The sequence below is a fragment of the Beta vulgaris genome, chromosome 1 (genome assembly GCF_026745355.1).
Source record: "Beta vulgaris subsp. vulgaris cultivar EL10 chromosome 1, EL10.2, whole genome shotgun sequence".
NCBI lineage: Eukaryota > Viridiplantae > Streptophyta > Magnoliopsida > Caryophyllales > Amaranthaceae > Beta > Beta vulgaris.
Genome location: NC_079202.1, coordinates 59,120,189 through 59,139,027, shown reverse-complemented (window position 1 = coordinate 59,139,027; position 18,839 = coordinate 59,120,189). Strand labels below are relative to the sequence as shown.

General features: G+C 36.5%; 2 protein-coding genes across 4 annotated transcripts; both read left to right on the top strand.

The window, feature by feature from the left end:
• The first annotated feature begins 54 nt into the window (after nucleotides 1-54).
• Nucleotides 55-5,596, top strand: LOC104887489 (beta-amylase 2, chloroplastic). Its single transcript, XM_010672121.4, has 9 exons — nucleotides 55-395; nucleotides 1,726-1,803; nucleotides 1,932-2,135; nucleotides 2,796-2,990; nucleotides 3,291-3,455; nucleotides 3,656-3,916; nucleotides 4,040-4,258; nucleotides 4,446-4,665; nucleotides 5,220-5,596. The coding sequence occupies exons 1-9, from the start codon at nucleotides 123-125 to the stop codon at nucleotides 5,336-5,338; spliced, it is 1,734 nt and encodes a 577-aa protein (XP_010670423.2). The 5' UTR covers nucleotides 55-122; the 3' UTR covers nucleotides 5,339-5,596.
• A 580-nt stretch (nucleotides 5,597-6,176) lies between these two features.
• LOC104887495 (beta-amylase 7) lies at nucleotides 6,177-18,655 on the top strand. 3 transcript variants are annotated; one of them, XM_010672134.4, is made up of 11 exons: nucleotides 6,184-6,402; nucleotides 7,678-8,298; nucleotides 10,119-10,415; nucleotides 10,926-11,003; nucleotides 11,208-11,411; nucleotides 12,999-13,193; nucleotides 13,531-13,695; nucleotides 16,182-16,442; nucleotides 17,252-17,470; nucleotides 17,604-17,823; nucleotides 18,326-18,655. In XM_010672134.4, exons 2-11 carry the CDS (start codon nucleotides 7,861-7,863, stop codon nucleotides 18,358-18,360), a joined length of 2,112 nt encoding a protein of 703 aa, XP_010670436.2. In that variant the 5' UTR covers nucleotides 6,184-6,402; nucleotides 7,678-7,860; the 3' UTR covers nucleotides 18,361-18,655. The 3 variants fall into 3 exon arrangements, with proteins under 3 accessions (XP_010670445.2, XP_010670436.2, XP_048494389.1); XM_048638432.2 differs by lacking the exon at nucleotides 6,184-6,402 and adding an exon at nucleotides 9,401-9,453 and having other exon boundaries at nucleotides 8,164-8,298; XM_010672143.4 differs by lacking the exon at nucleotides 16,182-16,442 and having other exon boundaries at nucleotides 6,177-6,402.
• The last annotated feature ends 184 nt before the right edge of the window (nucleotides 18,656-18,839 follow it).

The following is an 18,839-nucleotide window of genomic DNA, read 5'->3' as shown; positions in this document are numbered from 1 at the left end:
CCAGAAATATCTAAATCAACGGTGTACATCAAGCCACGTGTCACTTTCATTGGATTGCTCAACACCCCGCCAAATTTCTTCACTGCCACTTTCTCTCTCCTCCACTCAGAACTGAGAAGAAGATGGCTACGATGTCGTTTCACACTACACTCCTACTGAGTAAAGTTGCACCGAGTTCACTCAGTTTGACTCGTCGGAGAACAATACTTTCTTGCACAGTTTCTTCTCAAAATGGTCCGATTCAACTCAGTAAAAGTTGTGGGTCACTGAGTTACAAGACTCGGAGATCGGCTATGGTTGAAGATAGAGGAGAGAGATTGGAAACTATTTCTGAGTCTGATGTTAAATATGATGATGTTGATGATGATTCTGTTGATTCTTTGGAAAATGAAGAGGTGATTTTTTTTTTTTTAATTTTTTTTCAATTTAATACTCTGAATTTGCATAATTGTATGATTTTAGTTTTGGTTTTGTAGTTAGATAAAGATGAAGCAGGTGCAACAATTTTGTTACTCAATTTTTCATTTTTATGTTATGTAGTAATGCCACCATTGATGTTTCAATGATGTTCTGTTTGTGAAGTGGAAAATTCTTCTGTTTTCATCTGTTATGTATTGATGAAATTTGAGGGTATGTTTTAGATTAGCATTTGACTTCGTATTCGAATTAAGGGTCCGTTTGGTTTGATGAATAACGTTTTCTATAGATAATGGTTTTTCATGGAAAATATTTTTTGGTGGAAAAAAAAAATTAATACTTGTATTAGTTTTATTATGTTTGGTGTGATGCAAAACTATTAAGCTAAGAAGGGGGAAATGGAGATGTTGGGAATGAGAGAGTGGAAGAAAATGGTTTTTCTTCGAATTTTGGAGGAATAATGATTACAAGGGGATGAAAAACTCGTTGCCACAATTCCACCTTGGTTTTTCTTTTTAAATCCCTTATCCAACCAAACAATACAAAATGGGGAAAATCGTTTTCCTCGAAAATATTTTCCTCCAAAACAAATGGAGCCTATCTTTATAATCTTAAAATTGGAGGAATTTTAATTAACTGATATGTAAGGTTGGGAAGCTGGTTTGAGATTATTTATGATTTTTGTCTTTCAAAACCTTCAATTAATTAATCAAAGAAACAATGATTGATGGGGTTCAATAGAAAGCGGTTTGTCGTTTTTTTTACTCAAGGATTTAGATGTGGGAGATGTCATAAGTTTTTGGTTTAAGGTTGAGTGTTGTGTCCCAGTTAAGTACTGGGTATCTGAATTTAGAAGGTTGATGTGATGAAGACTTCTAGACTTCTGGTAATATGATTTGGATAATGCAGTAAAATGACAATCATTTAGAACATACTGGTAGTCCAAAGAGCAAAGATTTTAGGTTTTTCTTTCTTTTCGCACCTTTTTTCGATGCGTGTGCTTCTGTGGTGGATAAGTGTTTGTGTGTGCAACCGATGTAAATAGAAACTTACATAGCAGAAAGGTGTTCTAAGCATTTTTAATTAATAGCAAAGCATTGGACTTGTCATGTTCTGAGAACTGAGAAGATATCAGTAGTAACTAGTAAGCACTAATACCATGCTATTCTTTTTGATGTTTATCATGTGACATTGTGTTGAATCTCAGATGCAGTTGCTTACCATCTTTGGATTCATTTTGTTGAAAGTCCAGTTATTTAATGTGTCGTTAGAGTGAAGTGATGGCATTAATAGCTTACCTACTTTCAGATCGTACAGACAATTCCCAAGCTGCCAGAACGGGATTTTGCTGGAACACCTTATGTCCCTGTTTATGTGATGTTGCCAGTAAGTTTGGCTTCTGTTGTTTTCTTTACTTTCTGCTTCTTCTCATTGCATTGTGCAAATTAATTTGCTATTGACCTTCAGCAATGGTTATTATTTTCACTGTTTTCCTCCTCCATCAAACTTTACAGTTAGCTCTCGTTAACATGAACTGTGAGCTGGTGGATCCGCATAACCTCATGAAGCAACTAAAAGTTTTGAAGTCAATAAATGTTGATGGTGTTATGGTTGATTGCTGGTGGGGCATAGTAGAGGCACTTGCACCACAGCAATATAATTGGACTGGTTACAGGAAACTATTTCAAGTCGTACGTGATGTTGGACTTAAGTTGCAGGTATTCTTTGTTCCCATGCTCTTGTCTTGGTATGTACTATGTAGGACATGTAGCTCGTAATTCAAGCTTCATGTCTGATTTCATGTTTTTGCTGCTCAAATTTTTGAAGGTTAGTGGGATTCTAATCGTTTGACATGGCTGGCTGGCTGGCTGGCTGAGCTATGTATGCCTTTAGAAATGTATCACGAGTAAGATTTATGTAACTAATGTAACTAACACTGTTGAGATCATATGTGAGCTTGATTTGGTGAGTTTGTGACCAAAAGGTAGCCATGTGAAGTGAATATGAATATATGATGGTCATTCATAGCTTTATTTCAAATGTGGAGATGCCTATCTCCAGGAAAGTAGAGTGACACATGAGAATTTTGGAGTTGGTTAACTCTTAGTTGCTAAGAGCCTACGACAGAACAGCTTGTTTGGGAGTTTGGTACTACTTCTTGGGTCAGTAATGGACTCAGGACACTTGCTGTACTGTCGTACGATACTAGTATGCAACCAGCCTCCTGAAATAATAAAAAGAGCACTTCTAGAAGACCCACATTGAGAAATGTTAGCCAATCAGTATAGATTTAATATTTTCCTAAAGGCACTTATTCAGATATTTTTCACCTTTAGTGAATATAACTTGCAAACTCTCAACTGTTTGTTCTGTCACAGGTTGTTATGTCTTTCCATGGATGTGGAGGTAATGTTGGGGATGATGTGAATATCCCACTCCCACATTGGATCACAGAAATCGGTCAAAGTAATCCAGATATATACTTCACGGATCGAGAAGGTAAACGCAACACTGAATGCCTCTCATGGGGAATAGACAAAGAACGTGTATTAAGAGGCCGTACTGCAGCTGAGGTATCCTATATTTTTGCAAGTTGCTTCTAACTCCTGTTTGTCGCTAAGCAGTACTAGTAACTAGTAAGTAATTGTAATATATGGGCGCTTAGAATTCCCTTCTTTATGGGTTCCGTTGGGTATAGGAAAAATAAATGGTAGCATGTCACGAGGTAGTTATCTATGTCACAGAAGAGTAATATTTAATGAAATTACCCAGGTTGTTGCTGTCAGTTACCTAGTCTAGTAGTCTACTGTCAACCTCCTAGTCTAATAGGTTTGTATATCATACTTCTGAAACTTATCCTGGTGACAAGACAGGTTTACTTTGACTATATGAGAAGCTTCCGTGTGGAATTTAATGAGTTCTTTGAGGGTGGAACCATCTCTGAGATTGAGGTTGGGCTAGGTGCATGCGGGGAGCTCCGTTATCCATCCTATCCCGCAAACCATGGTTGGAAGTATCCAGGCATTGGTGAGTTCCAGGTAAAAACAACAACTGCTCTTGGTAAAAGTTTCCTCATAGTTATCCATCCTGACATTGCTGGATGCTTTCAACTCCTTGCCAAAAAAACTGAAAAAGAAAGAATGTTGTGTTCTTGAATTAAGTATTTCTGACTGGTTATCTCCTTTCCTAATTGCCTCTTATAACACACTTCATGGTATATACATTACCTTTTTTGCAGTGCTATGACAAGTATCTAATGAAGAGTCTGCAGAAGGCAGCTGAAGTGAGGGGACATCTATCTTGGGCTAGAGCACCTGACAATGCAGGTTCTTATAATTCTTGGCCAGACAAGACAGATTTTTTCCGTGACGGTGGCGATTATGACAGCTATTATGGTAGATTCTTCCTGAATTGGTACTCAAAGGTTCTGATTGATCATGGAGATCGTGTACTTGCCCTGGCTAACCTAGCCTTTGAAGGGTTCAGCATTGCTGCAAAGGTGAGCAAGCAATTTTTCAGACCCAGATTTACAGAAGTTTGTGATTTTCAAGTGCGACCAATTCAAGGTTGCAAGTATGAGTTTCTATTTCAGTACTAAAGGCAAGCCTTCATTGGTTTGCAGCTGTCAGGCATTCATTGGTGGTACAAGACAGCCAGTCATGCTGCTGAGCTGACTGCTGGGTTTTACAATCCCTGCAATCGTGATGGCTATGCTCCAATTGCAGAAATGTTGAAGAAACATGAAGCTGCTCTGAACTTTACGTGTGTGGAATTACGCACCTTGAACCAACACGAGGAGTACCCGGAGGCCCTAGCAGACCCTGAGGGGTTGGTTTGGCAGGTAAGCTCCTCACTCCTGAACCCATTTTGTGCTAAAATCATATTGTGGATGGCTTTGCTTTTTATCCCTTTTTAAAAAAAAATCTGATGATTTCCTACTAGCTTTTCTTTTCTTTCACAATGAATTTTTTTTGTCTTTGGACATTTGTGAAGCTTTTCATCCCTAACATTCTGCTGTTTAATTTTAGGTCCTGAATGCTGCATGGGATGTTTGCATACCAGTTGCTAGTGAGAATGCTCTTTGTTGTTATGACAGAGAGGGTTATAACAAAATATTGGAAAATGCTAAACCTCGAAACGATCCTGACGGAAAGCATCTATCAGCTTTCACTTATCTCAGGCTCAATCCTGATTTAATGGAAGAATCCAACTTCATGGAGTTTGAAAGATTTGTCAAGAGAATGCATGGTACAATCACTAATTCCTCCATTTGCACTTTCATTGATTGATTCATGTTTACGCGTATTAACAAATAACGATTCGAGCTTGGGGTTGCTCAACTCACGGGTCATAACACTTGCAATCGAGCTCGAGTTGAGTTTCAATTCAAGCTTTTCCAAGCTAAGATTTTCACGTTTAACTCATCTCAAACTCCACTTAAGTCCGAACAACCCCCCCAAATTTATTGTTAATAACTGTTTTTTACTTTTTTAAAAGGTGTTCGTAACTATTTTTTGCTATTTCTTTTGAGATTTCTATCTGGGTGCAAATCTTTACTATTAAATTTGAGTGAAATTTCACTGTATATAAAATAAATCAGTCAAAACTTATTCGAATCAACTGTTCTCAGCTCATAACTTTTTTGAGCTCAGTTCAAACAGTTCACAAGCCAGCTAGGTCCATTAGGATCTATTTCATGTCCATATGCACTGACCTGAGTGATGTTGCTGTTTTCTTATGATGTAAAGATCAAACTATGATCTCCAACAAAAGGAGTCTAATGTTTCGAAATTGTTTCTCAGGCGAGTCAGTCCCAGATCTTGATTGCCTGGTAAATACATCGTTGCATGAAAGTCAGGAGCCGGATTTCGGACTTCCATCTGAAGCTACTACGCTGCAGGAGACTAAGAGCCTACTATGAAGAATAGAAAATCAACTCCAGGTTTCATACAGTTCCACTTGCTAATCCTATCCTAGGCCTCAGTTTTGAAGTATGAATTACACTACAAATTATAGGACTTGGTTAATGTGCCAAACTTGTAAATTGACATGTCATACAGACTACAGTCAATTTTGTATCATTATCTCATAGTCTTGAGGTGTATGTCAGTATGTGAAATGTGACAAATTTATATTCTTATACAAGATAACCCAATAAAGTCTCATTTCCTTATTCCAATTGGTTGTTCAATTTCAGTAAGAACCAAAGTGATCCAACAAAATTACATGAGATTGTATTACTATACACTTCAGTATTACTTTTGTAACACAGAAAAAAATCTTGGATCATGGATATATAGTTTTCAAAGTGTACTTATACCTAAAAGTTACTTGAAAAGCATCCGAGTATGTGAACTAGTAGTTCTATAGAGCGAAAACCACAACTTCAAGTCTCGTTCGATATATCTCCCAACTTCTATTTGTTGATTTAAAATTCACATGACATAGGTTTACTATAGAATGAAATAAAAATTAGTCATAATTACACACCGATGACGTTTATATTGAAAATCGATCACGAAAAACTGAAACTCATTCATTCAGTATCATTGTCAATTGTTTGTTTTGTTTTATAAATTCTAGAATCATATATAATAAAGTTTACTTACGAGTTTAAAATTCGTCATAGTTAAAGTAATCATGTTCTGTCTTTACCGCAAATTTAAAACCCGAAAAAAAATCGTTGATTTTGTTGTTGACATGGCACGTTTGATATGGTCCGTTGGTTGTATGGGGCACGGGTGTGGCCCTTCCCATGTGCGAAAGAAAAGCCACCCGTGATAATATTCCTCCTTAACACGCCTCACACTCTCACACGCGTGCAAACCCTTTCCTCCTTCACATGCTCGCACGTTTCACTCTACAACTACTTTTTTCTCTCTCATCTCGCCGGAATTTCGCCGGAATATTCCCAAAATTCCCAAATTATTCTCTCCGACGATTCTTCTTACATCGTTCATGTCATAAAACGACGTCGATTCACCGGTTTGTCCTTCTCTCTCTTCAATTTTCCCTTTTTCTGCTATTTTTTTTAGGGTTCTGAATTGAATTTGTGCTTATAGTATAATTGATTGTGAAATTCTATATGAATTTGGCGAGAAAATTACTTGCTGATATTTAATTATCCCCCCCCAAAAAAAAAAAAAAAAAAAATCAACCTTTGGTTCAAAATAATTAGCTGTATATATTAACATTTATGATTAAAGATTTTCAACTTTTTTTAACTGTTTAATTTTTAAACTGTGTATGGAGTTATAATGTGATAAATTATTGCAAAATTTTAACTTTTAACTATGATATACCTAGATTTTTCAGAAAAGATAATAAAATAGTAGTGGAGCTGAATTTAGCTTGACAAACTGATTGCTATCAGAACAAACTACTCTGGTGTTGATGGGAGGAAACTTGGATGTGGTGCATGAGTTTAACAGAGAGGAAGTACATTTCTTCGGATTCGCTAACAGGGGTGAAGCTACAAGGGGGCTGGCAGGTGCCTGTAGCTTCTTGAGATACAATTTATTAAATTGGCTATTATATATAAATACTCTAATTTGAGTAGTAGAGTGGGAATTGTAAAGGTAATTTTTTATTATAAATTTGTTAAAAATATTCTTGACCCCGTTAACTTTTGATTCCTGGCTTCTCCCGTGTTCGCTAATATTGGGCTAAATTGAGCTCGGCAAACTAATTAGGCTCCGTTCTTTTGGACCGAGAGAAACTGAACTGAAAGAAACTGAAATGCAGAGAGTAAGTGAACTGAAAATAAGTCCAAAAGAACAGGACGTTACTCTCAAAATATACTAGTTAATTTGAGGAAACTTTGATGTGGTACATTCCTTTGAATGTTCAGTATGGTTGGATGTCTTAAAACATCTATTAGGTTTGTTGACAAGACATAACGAATACTTCATTAATATGAACTGGTTATGTAATGTTTGTTGTCACTATTGTCACTCTGTTATATCTATTGTTAATTTGAGCTAAATCATTATTGAGTAATTTGGGTTCACTAAACATTGCAGTTACAAGTTTCTGTAAATTTTGGGTGGCATTATATACATAATAATCATAATAGTTATTTAAAGCTCAGCCCCAAGAAAATAAAAGGTCCCATTTTTTTGAATTTTGCGGCAACTCTTTGAAGTACGGGCTGCTCTGTTTGCTTCGTTGGTAACTTGCATAGAAGGCGGGACTTTCTCTTCTCGGAGCCTTGAGCGAGTGCAGTGCAAGAAGTTATAGCTCTGTATGTTTAATTTGTAGGTTGCATTGGAAAGTGGACCTTTTTCTATCAAGATCCTTGAGCCGGTGCTATTCAAACTCACATTGCAATGCTGGGTTTAAATAGAAATCGACATTTTATTAGCATGGCTGGCTGTTTCATGCAAGTATTCATTGAAAAGGAAACACTCTCTACTTACTTTTGTAGTATTTAGTTATTAAAAAATGAATGTGGCAACGAGTATGCATACTACTGGAACTAGCGAAGATGATGAAGAGGAAGAGATGGACATGGATGCAAAGGAAGAAGATGATGACGATGAAGGTAGAAACATGGCAGCTTCCATGATGGTCAATATGGTTGGAGGAATTTCTACGAGCAACAACAACAATCAATTTCAGTATCACACCGAAATTCAAGAACAGACAACCAGTCAGGGAGGAGCTGCTAGAAGGTCGAGGCCATTAGAGGAGAAGGAGAGAACAAAGCTACGGGAACGGCATAGGAGAGCCATCACTGCAAGGATTTTGGCTGGGCTTCGACGCCATGGAAAATACAATCTCAGGGTCAGAGCTGATATAAATGATGTAATTGCAGCTTTAGCAAGAGAAGCTGGCTGGGTCGTGCTTCCAGATGGTACTACATTTCCTTCAAGATCTCAGGTACCTGCTAGTTTTGTTATAAATTTACTTTTTGAAGATCTTTTTATACATGTTGTACATAGATGCATAGTTCTTAATATTGACTTGTTCTTAGTTTGTGCCTTTGTGGCAATTTAGCATATTTCATATGGATGTATTGTGCCTGACCTGTTGTGAGTCATAGGAGAGTAATGATCACTACACATTTGAGTTTCCGGATTTTAAGTAGTATACTAGTATCTGAATTGTTTTCACAAAGCACTGGCAAACAATGTATGAAGTTGGAGACTTCATTTGCAGGTTTTTAGAATTAGAATTACTTTGCTTAACGGATGGAGATAATTGAAAGCAGGAGAAAAGAAAGAAAGCTATGATATTTTTTTGATGAATGCAGTTTGGTGCCGAAAATCATTGCAACTTAGTTGTTGGTGTATTCTGCTCTTTTCTCTTCACCTAAACTTATCTGAATTTATCAGACATGATCAACCCTGATTTTAAGGTAAAGAGTACGCTCCCTGCAAGAGATGTGGGACAACCTCTACAAGGAAAATATGAGGAGAAGTGCTGAAGATGCTTCATACATATAGGTGAAGGCTTCCTAAGGATTTGAACCCTTGCGATTGTGATGAGATGTGTAAAATAAGAGTAATAGAGGAAGGAAGAGTAAAACTTGGATGAAAACTTGATGTCTCTAGAGCTATGGATTGCCGTCACCCAATTTGGCTGCTAGAGATATGTCTGCATAGCTGTTTCTTTGTGGGAAAAAGCTCAATCAAACTATTGTCTAATAATATACATTAACAGCAGATTTAAGCTTCTCTTTTTTCTAGGGATAAGTGATGTTATTAAGCTATAACCAAGCAATACCACTTAAAATAAGAAGCTTAACAGACATGAAGTTAAGGTTCTCTTTTTCAATTATTATTTTAAGATGGCTTGATATGATGCTTTCTTATTCGATTATACCAAGGTAGATTGGAGCTTCATAATCCAAATTGTATTATATTGTCTTTATAAATTTACTAGAGTATTCTGATTTGAAAAAAAAAATTGTCTGAAGCACATGATCTGATACTTCGACACTTTATTGATTTACATGGTTGGTGATCCCTTGTTTTTATAGCAATTGTGCAAACAGAGGAGCCATCACATAGGTGCAGTCTTGATTTGATGACTGTAGGCACACTTGCCCTTGAAATTTGAATAAGCAGCCTCCTTTAGGCTCTCTTTGTGCCAATGTTACTGAGTCATAGGTTACACTTGGCTTTCCTGTCCCAAAGGACATGGAATATGTGATTACTATGACCTTCTCTGGTCCTGTTAATGCCATGTTATAAAAGCTGAAGGGTCTGAAGAATCTAAAAGTGGTGCAACTTTTTGTTTGGCTTTCCTCATTTTATCCCTTTTACTTTGTCCTCCGCAAAGTTAAGTTAGTCTTCTCTGAAACATTCTATTTACACCTTTCTTTGTCGTCTTGCTGTTGTATGTTGTTAGATTAGGCCCTTCAATGTGCCTAAGATTATATAGCCTTAAAGGGAAAGTGACGATGATTATCGGACAAAACGTCTGGTTTTTTTAGGACTTGGCATGGTGTTGTCTTTCTTATAGGAATGAGATTTATACTTGTAGTTGTTACATGCACGTCTTAGGTGTCTTCCCGTAGTGATTATTCAGTAATGTTTCCAAATTATTCATGGATTGGCTGTATCTTTTTTTTCCGGTTAACTTTTGGCTGTGTAGCCTTTTTTTTAATTCATATTTATTGACCAAGTGCTCTCCTATATTTTCTTTCTTTCTTGTGTATATTAGAAAGAAATGATACTTTTTTCTAATTTTACTAGGGTTCAAGGCCTTCTGGTAATCCTTCAGTGCCAGCGGCCATGTCCTCTCCAGCTTCTTCGCAAATGGTGCCCCAACAGACTCAGTCTGCTACCTTCAAAGGCGTATGCCCTGGCTATCAAAACTCAGTGGAATATAATACATGTCAAATAAAAGGTGTTTTTGTGCCCACTGCATCCCCTTATGATGTATCTTCCAGTTCGCATTCCCATGCGTCCTCTACAGTAGGTAGTAGGGGAGAAGGAACAGATAATCATCCTCTTATTGGTAGCTCCGTGGATGCCATGGGTAACAAACAGGTGCATAATCCCATTCTTTTGAATTCCCCAATCCCCTTTTATTAAAAAGAAAAAAGAAAAGCATGATTCCATCCACTTTTTCATCCATACCTCTTTCTAATGCCTGGTTATGAGCAATTGCTTGCTTAATGGATAACAGAGGTCTCTTTCTGTCTCTTTTATGATGGTTTAACTAAATTGAGCATACTAAATACTGGTCACTTTAGATGTATATTATTATAATAATGTGGGTATATGAAGATAATATATTCAGCACTTCTTTGAGTATAGTTTGTGGTTTCAAGAAAGCAATTTGCTGTTTTACTTGGAAATTCATACAAAGCTAGCTGATATATTTGATCTACTAGGCACTAGCACAAGTTCTTATTGATTAACATGGCTGATCTACTTGGCACTAGATGTTTATTAGTTTATTCATTAACAATGCTGGCTAATATACTTGTTTATGTCAACTTTCTTGCTTTGTACTGCATATAATGATGATCCTCTTGTCCTCTGTATAAACAATAGGTCGTTGCACTCCCCTCAAGGCTTCATGAGCATGACTTTGCTGGCACTCCATATATTCCAGTTTATGTGATGCTACCAGTAAGTTAGTAGCCTTTCTTTTTGTTTCTTTTGAAACCAGGTTCCTGGTGGGTGGTATCTTCAAATTTGGCAAACTTTTGCCCTAGATTTTACTCAACTGTTGACTGGTGACCCTCAGGTTAATGAGCAAGCTCTAGTTTATGAGACTTTGAGTTCTCTTAGATGCTTATGTTCCTAAGTGGTGTCTTTGATAATTGGTTGCAGTTGGGAGTCATCAATATGAAATGTGAGCTTACTAACCCTGCTGGGCTGTTGAAGCAGCTGAGGATCTTGAAATCAATTAATGTAGACGGTGTTATGGTTGACTGTTGGTGGGGGATAGTGGAAGCTCATGCTCCGCAGGAGTATAATTGGATTGGTTACAAAAGACTCTTCCAAATTGTAAGAGATCTTAAACTTAAGTTGCAGGTAAGTTTAGGCTGATAGCCTAAAAGGTTGTGTACTTGCATATGTTTCTGTTTTACTGTTTTTCATTGATTCACTTGCATGTCTTGGGAATTTGAGACTTATATGCTAGAGAAATATTTAGTTACTGTTCTTCAATTTTTTTTTTTTTTTGTGTGTGTGTGTAAAACTTTATCATATGGAACGGACAAGTTGATAGGTTCATGCTCGAATCCTTGGACTGAATTGTGAGCATCTGTTCACTGCTAGACCATAGATGAGTCAAACAAATGGCTCTTCATGTTTTAAGAAGACACTCTGATTTGCAATGTTTTCATTCTTGTCAATATATGTCTGACTCGTAAACCATCCGTGACGTCTTGTGGGATATGTTGATGGTACACTTCGTTTTAACTCAAGTATCCATGTTAGATGCTTACACTTCAAGTGGCTATAGACATTTAAACACTTAAGTATATCAAATAGGGAAAAATCTCTACTTCCCTAATTTATACTTTTAAAATATAGAAAAATTACAATGTGTTTATGTTTCCATATTATAACTCTAGAACTCGTACCATATTCTAGCATCTTTAAATTAAGAATTTTCAAGTCATACTCTTGGATCCATAGATGGGTGTGACACTTGTATCCGACTCTGAGCATTATAGCTTCTAGGAATTTAGTTTGAACTTCAAATTTACTACTTTTTCCTTTCTCTCGAGTTCTACCCAATTTCTGTTCATTTGTTCTTTCAAGTTTTACCAACTGGTCTCACTTTCTTTTTGTTCTTTTTAAGATAAAGTTATTTTCCTTTTATGCCCTTCCTTAGCCAAGGGGGTACATTTTAAGTTTCAACCCATCAATTTGTTTACCTATTTCTTAGACAATTCACTCTTTCTCCTCCGAAAATTGGAAATGCGCCACATGGGTGGTCCCTCATTCATCTTATCCGTGGGTTTTGTACCTACAGTGATTTGGTGGAACTCAAGAGAATGGATGGAGTACTTTTAATCCTGCCTTTCTGGCATCCTGATCTATTTATTTTCCTAATTTCCTGTGTCTTATGAGAGGAGTTTGTAAATGGGGAGGTATACCTTTAGGCCTTCAGCCTAGAGTATAAGGTTTCTAGCCATCGAAGATATTTACTTCTGACATTTCCGTTTTTCTGAGACCTTACCCTTAAATTAAGATAAGCTGCTGTAGGAAAACCACTACCATGTTTCCGGGTAGGGTTGACCTAGACGACTGGCTGAATCATAGTGATCAGTGTCTAGGAATAGCTTTTGAGCTTGTGACAGAGCACACCTTCTGCTGTGACATGATGTTCTTGATGAATATGTTGATGGAGCTGATTATAAGCCCTGGATAGTGGTAGCACTGATAGAACTATGAAGGTGATTGGTGAAAAACTATATAGATATTGTCAAGTAGTTAACATGTTCTATCGAAGTCCAATAACATACAATTAACCAGAAACATGTTCTGCGCATGAATTATGAATAAATCTGTGAATAGTCAATGAAATTGGTTTCTGTAGATGCCTGCTGGCTAGCTATAATATGACGGCTATGACCTATTGAGATTGGAAATGTGTTTTGACTTGCACAGGTTATGATGTCATTTCATGAATGTGGAGGCAACTTTTGCGATGACGTCTGTATACCTTTGCCCCTCTGGGTGGCAGAGATCGGTCGTAGTAACCCTGATATATATTTCACAGACAAAGAGGGACGACGAAATCCTGAATGCCTTTCATGGGGAATCGATAAGGAGCGAGTGCTAAAAGGTCGAACTGCTTATGAGGTATAATATTTTGATTCAACTACCTGGGTTCTATTTCGTACGCTAGCTTACTTTTCTGACTTTCTCTGTTTGCAAGCTTGGGAACCTCTTAATGAGCTATCATGTTGATTTTCTGATATGATGCTTTTTATATCTCCCCTCTCTATGGACTCTTCAGTCTTCTCCACTCACAACCCCCCTCTGTGTGTCCTGTTTGCCAAAAGATAAAATTTAGAACTGGTTCACTATGTTATGCCACCTTCTTGACAAAATCCAAACAACTGTGTCGAATAATGTAGCCATAAAGACATGATGTAATATAGGTACAAGTCATACTTCATCTCTTAAAATGATTCAGGTATATTTTGATTTCATGCGAAGCTTCCGGATAGAGTTTGGTGAGTTCTTTGAAGATGGTATTATTTCCATGGTTGAAGTTGGACTTGGTCCATGTGGCGATTTGAGGTACCCTTCTTTCCCAGTTAAGCATGGTTGGAGATACCCCGGCCTCGGAGAATTTCAGGTTATTCTCAAATAACTCTTTTAATCTTCTAAATGTCTTGCTAAGTTTTGTTCTTAGGTGCATAATTATACTTATGCTTATATTTTCTGAGACAATATGTTTCATGGATTATTGTTTATTTTAAAAGTTCTTGTCAAACAACTTTTCAATCTTGTGGACTATCTTCCCAGTTTTGTTCTTGCGTGCATATTAATTCTTGTGTCTATTTGCTTGTGCATTCCATGTTTCATGGATTGTAGTCTTTTATCTTTACTGTAGGAGTTACAATTTATAAATTGCTAACTCAAAAAATTATAAGAATCATATTAAGGAGAAACTGATATGGGTTACAACCCAAGAATATACTTCTCTTGTATATATCTTTCAAATATAAAACTTCTTCCACTTATATCTCTCTTTTCTTTCTTTCTCTCTTATTTTTTCTTTTCTTCTACCTCCTTATTACAATGAAGTAATAATTCTACATATATATAACTTATGGTTTACTAAACAAATAAAGGATTAAACTAATTCTCATTTTAAACCATTATCTAATTTAAACAAAAGTTATTAAAAGTAAATTAGTTATAGTAATGCTAAATTAAAATTTGATTTTCAACGACTCCCTCAAACTTTAATTGTCATTCCAAGCATTTCCTTTAATATTCTGAAAGTATCATGACACAATGGCTTCGTAAAAATATTCGCAATTTGCTCTTTGGTATTACAATACTCGAGGACGATCATGCCTTGCTTTACTTGGTAACCTCGTATCTATATGCTTGCTTCTTCCATGTACAGGATTTTTAGCAAGTTTTATAGTTGACACGTTATCGACATATATTTTAATCGGTCCATCTTGAATATGATCAAGTTCCTGCAAGAGATTTCTTAACCATATTGCTTCACATATAGCAGATGAAGCTGCTATGTACTCTGCTTCACAACTTGACAATCCTACAACGGATTGTTTTTTAGAACACCACATAAAAGCAGTTGAACCTAAGATGACAAAGGTTGGAGAAGGGAAATTGATTGATCCAACTTTGTACAAGAGTTTAGTCGGAAGTCTAAGATATTTAACCATAATCAGACCGACATTATATATGGAGTTGGGCTTGTGAGCACATATATGGAGAACCCTAAAGAATCTCATTGGTAAACTGCGAAAAAAATAATGAGGTATATTAAAGGTACATTAGATTTTGGAATAATTTATCATTATGGAGATGAAGCAAAACTGTTCGGATATTCTGATAGTGATTGGTCTGGAGACCAAGATGAGAGGAGCAGCACAACAGGATATGCATTTTATTCAGGTTTAACTGCTTTTACGTGGTGTTCTAAAAAAACAATCCGTTGTAGCATTGTCTAGTTGTGAAGCAGAATACATAGCAGCTTCATCTGCTGTATGTGAAGCAATATGGTTAAGAAATCTCTTGCAGGAACTTGATCATATTCAAGATGGGCCGATTAAAATATATGTCGATAACGTATCAACTATAAAACTTGCTAAAAATCCGGTACAACATGGAAGAAGCAGGCATATAGATACGAGGTTTCATTTTATTCGAGACCAAGTAAAGCAAGCCATGATTGTTCTCGAGTATTGTAATACCAAAGAGCAAATTGTGGATATGTTTACGAAGCCATTGTCTTATGATACTTTCAGAAGATTAAGGGAAATGCTTGGAATGATAATTAAAGTTTGGGGGAGTGTGATGAAAATCAAGCTTTAATTTAGCATTACTGTAATTAGTTTACTTTTAATAACTTTTGTTTAAATTAGATAATGGTTTAAAATGAGAATTAGTTTAATCTTTTATTTGTTTAGTAAACCATAAGTTATATATATGTAGAATTATTATTTCATTATAATAATGAGGTAGAAAGAAAGGATAGGTATAAGTGGAAGAAGTTTTATATTTGAAAGATATATATATAATAGAAGTATATTATTGGGTTGTAGCCCATGTCAGTTTCTCCTTAATATAATTCTTATAATTATTTGAGATAGCAATTTATAAATTGTTACCTCCACCGTCCCAAAATACTCTTGACACTTATCAAGTCACGTAGTTTTATATGATAAGTTGTTTTGGTTATCAATTGTTATCTTACTGAAAAGTAGGTGTGATAGGAGTTAGTAAAAGTAGTATTATTTTAAGGAGAGAGAATGTGAGCCAAGGTTAGAGTTGATAGGTAATAAGAGTTGTATTATTTTATTTGGAGGAGAGAGAGTGTAGGCCAATACTTAAAAGATAGAATGATTAAAGTAATAGTGGGTCATATCCCAAAATAGAAGTGTAAAAAATATTCTGGAAAAGATAAACAAGCAAAGTGTAAAGAGTATTCTGGGACGGAGGGAGTAACTCCTACATTTGGTATCAGAGTTATTGCTTGCTGCTATATCGATATAATCCATTGCCAATACAACCCCTAGACATTGTGTATAGCATCATGTCTTGTGGATGCATACAATTTCATCGTTTTCTCCTGTTTGGCAGTGTTATGATCAGTATATGTTGAAAAGCTTACGGAAGGCTGCTGAAGCAAGAGGACATGCTTTTTGGGCTAAAGGGCCTAATAATGCAGGTTTCTACAACTCGCAGCCCCATGAGACTGGATTTTTTTGTGATGGAGGTGAATATGATGGCTATTATGGCAGGTTTTTTCTTAACTGGTATTCGCAAGTCTTAGTTGACCATGGTGACCGAATACTTTCTTTGGCCAAGTTAGTTTTTGAGGGAACCTGCATTGCTGCAAAGGTGGGTTGACCTTGCCAATTGCATCATTATCATCTGCATTTTCTGTAATTGTGGTCGGACCATTTGTGGGCCTCTTCAGTTTTTCTCTTGGTTTGAACCCCTCCCCACCCCCCTCCCCCTCTTCCCTCTCCACATCCTAAAAGCTATGGAGTTTATTACTACCCACCATGCATCTAATGAGGAGAAGAGGATTCTTGTCAAATAACTTTCCTATGCCTCTCATTTTGCTTAAGACTGTTACTGTGCTTACACGTTATGCCATAGGTGTTGCGCTTGAAAGAGCAACCTACCACTATGACTTCCCATTAAGTTTTTCTGGGTTTGTTTCCTTAGCCTACCACAATGTATTTGGACAATTCCTTCAATCAATTTGGTGATGGTGTGGGCTCATTGAATACAGACCTAGAATAAGATGGATAGGTGAAGGCTTGACAATACATTCTTCCCTACCCTTATAAAAAAGAAGCCTTTTATAACAATTGAGTTTGAGATCTTAATCATGGAGATACTGCTGTTTCCTAACCATCTCATACCATGCAAAGATTATTTTTCAAAATTATTAATCATTAATCTGTCTTTGCTGGTTGAGACGACGTGGTATGAGATTAATAATCGTCTTTGCTGGTTGTAGTTAGAGGGTTTGATTTCAGACGTTGATGATTAAGTTATGAAAAAGGGGGACAACAGATTTTGATGCAGAGTCAGGAAACATTTGCTTGAATAATGACTCTGATCTTAATTTAGAATGTCCCCTCCAGAACGTTTTGTTATATATACTGATGTTTGAACTCAAATTAATCTCTAAGCAGCTATCAGGAGTACATTGGTGGTATAAGACTGCTAGTCATGCAGCTGAAATAACGGCTGGGTTCTGCAACCCATGCAATCGTGATGGTTATGCTGTGGTGATGTCCATGTTAAAGAAGAATGGAGCTGCTTTGAACTTCACAACTGCAGAAGTGGGCATGTTGGATCAGCTTGAGGTTTCTCCTGAAGCACTAGCAGATCCTGAAGGACTGGCTTGGCAAGTAAGCACCAGATAGTATCATCTTTGCAGTGTTCTTTCCCGGACCAACAAATTCAAACATCTGTTTTCTGTAAAAAGAAGGCTTTCACTTGTATCCGCAAGACAAACTAAAGTTTTTTTCTTCTCTTTGGCAGGTGCTGAATGCTGCATGGGATGTTTGCATTCCAGTTGCCAGTGAAAACTCTGTTCCTTGCCATAGTAGAGAAGTATATAACAAAATACTTGAAAATGCAAAGCCCTTTAATGATCCCGATGGACGACACTTGCTATCATTTACATACCATAGGCTTAGTCTCCAACTCATGGAAAGACACAATCTTGTGGAATTTGAAAGATTTGTCAAGAAGATGCATGGTGAGAGTATGAGACTACTGTTTGCGTGCTTCTCTCTTTCTCTCCTGTCATTGATATCTCAACATGTTTAGGTGCTAATTTTAAGTTTTTTATAATGCATGGTCGTCAATATAGCCATTTCTATCTATTCGAAAATTACTATGTTCCGACGCATTTTCGTTTTGGAAAAACAAAAGAAATTGTGTGGTTGGCTTTCACAAAAAATAACCAAATGAAGCTTTATATGGAATATACTTCCTCTGTTTGTTCTGAATACTTGCAACACTACCTTTTTCCGGATGTTTGAAAGTAGGTGCAACATTACTTGTTTCACCCTTTTGTTTCTTTCTTTCTCTCTCCTTGCCACTTGCGCCCAACTAATTTATCTTCCACTTATAACATGGGTTTTCTGAATTCATGGGCATTCCTCCATGTTGCAGCTCTTAAATTACAGATATAATTTGTTATCATCTTCTTTAATCAATGCCAAAATCTAATATTGTGTAACATGAACTTGTTGCAGGAGAAGCAGTTCTTGACCCCCAGTCCCAGATGTAATTGAAGTTAATTATCCATTTCTTCTGCAGATGGCTGGCGAGCAAGTCCATGCAGTTTTGGTACAGTACAAATTGGATTAGGTTGATCCCCTTAGTGTATATGTCAATCAAGCTTCATGTACATGTTTTTTTCATTAGTGTAAAATCTGGTTGATAAGTTAGCTTATTAGGGATTTTGCTTTGCAGCTTGACAATTAGGAGTTCTACAAATTAATCATATATATTGGTTGGTGTCAAGGTGCTTATGTATATGTTAAAACCTGTTGCTTTTATAAACATAATTTCTTCTTCGTCAACTTATTTCTCCTGTGCAAGATGAAATCAGTAGAACCATCTTATACACTTTGAATTACTACAGCATGACCAACAATGATACTTGTGAGAACTGAACATGACCTCTGAGGAAACCTAAAAGGCTAAAACTGGTGAGACAACTTCATCAAGAATTAAAATTTTTGCTTATCCATTATTGCAATGATA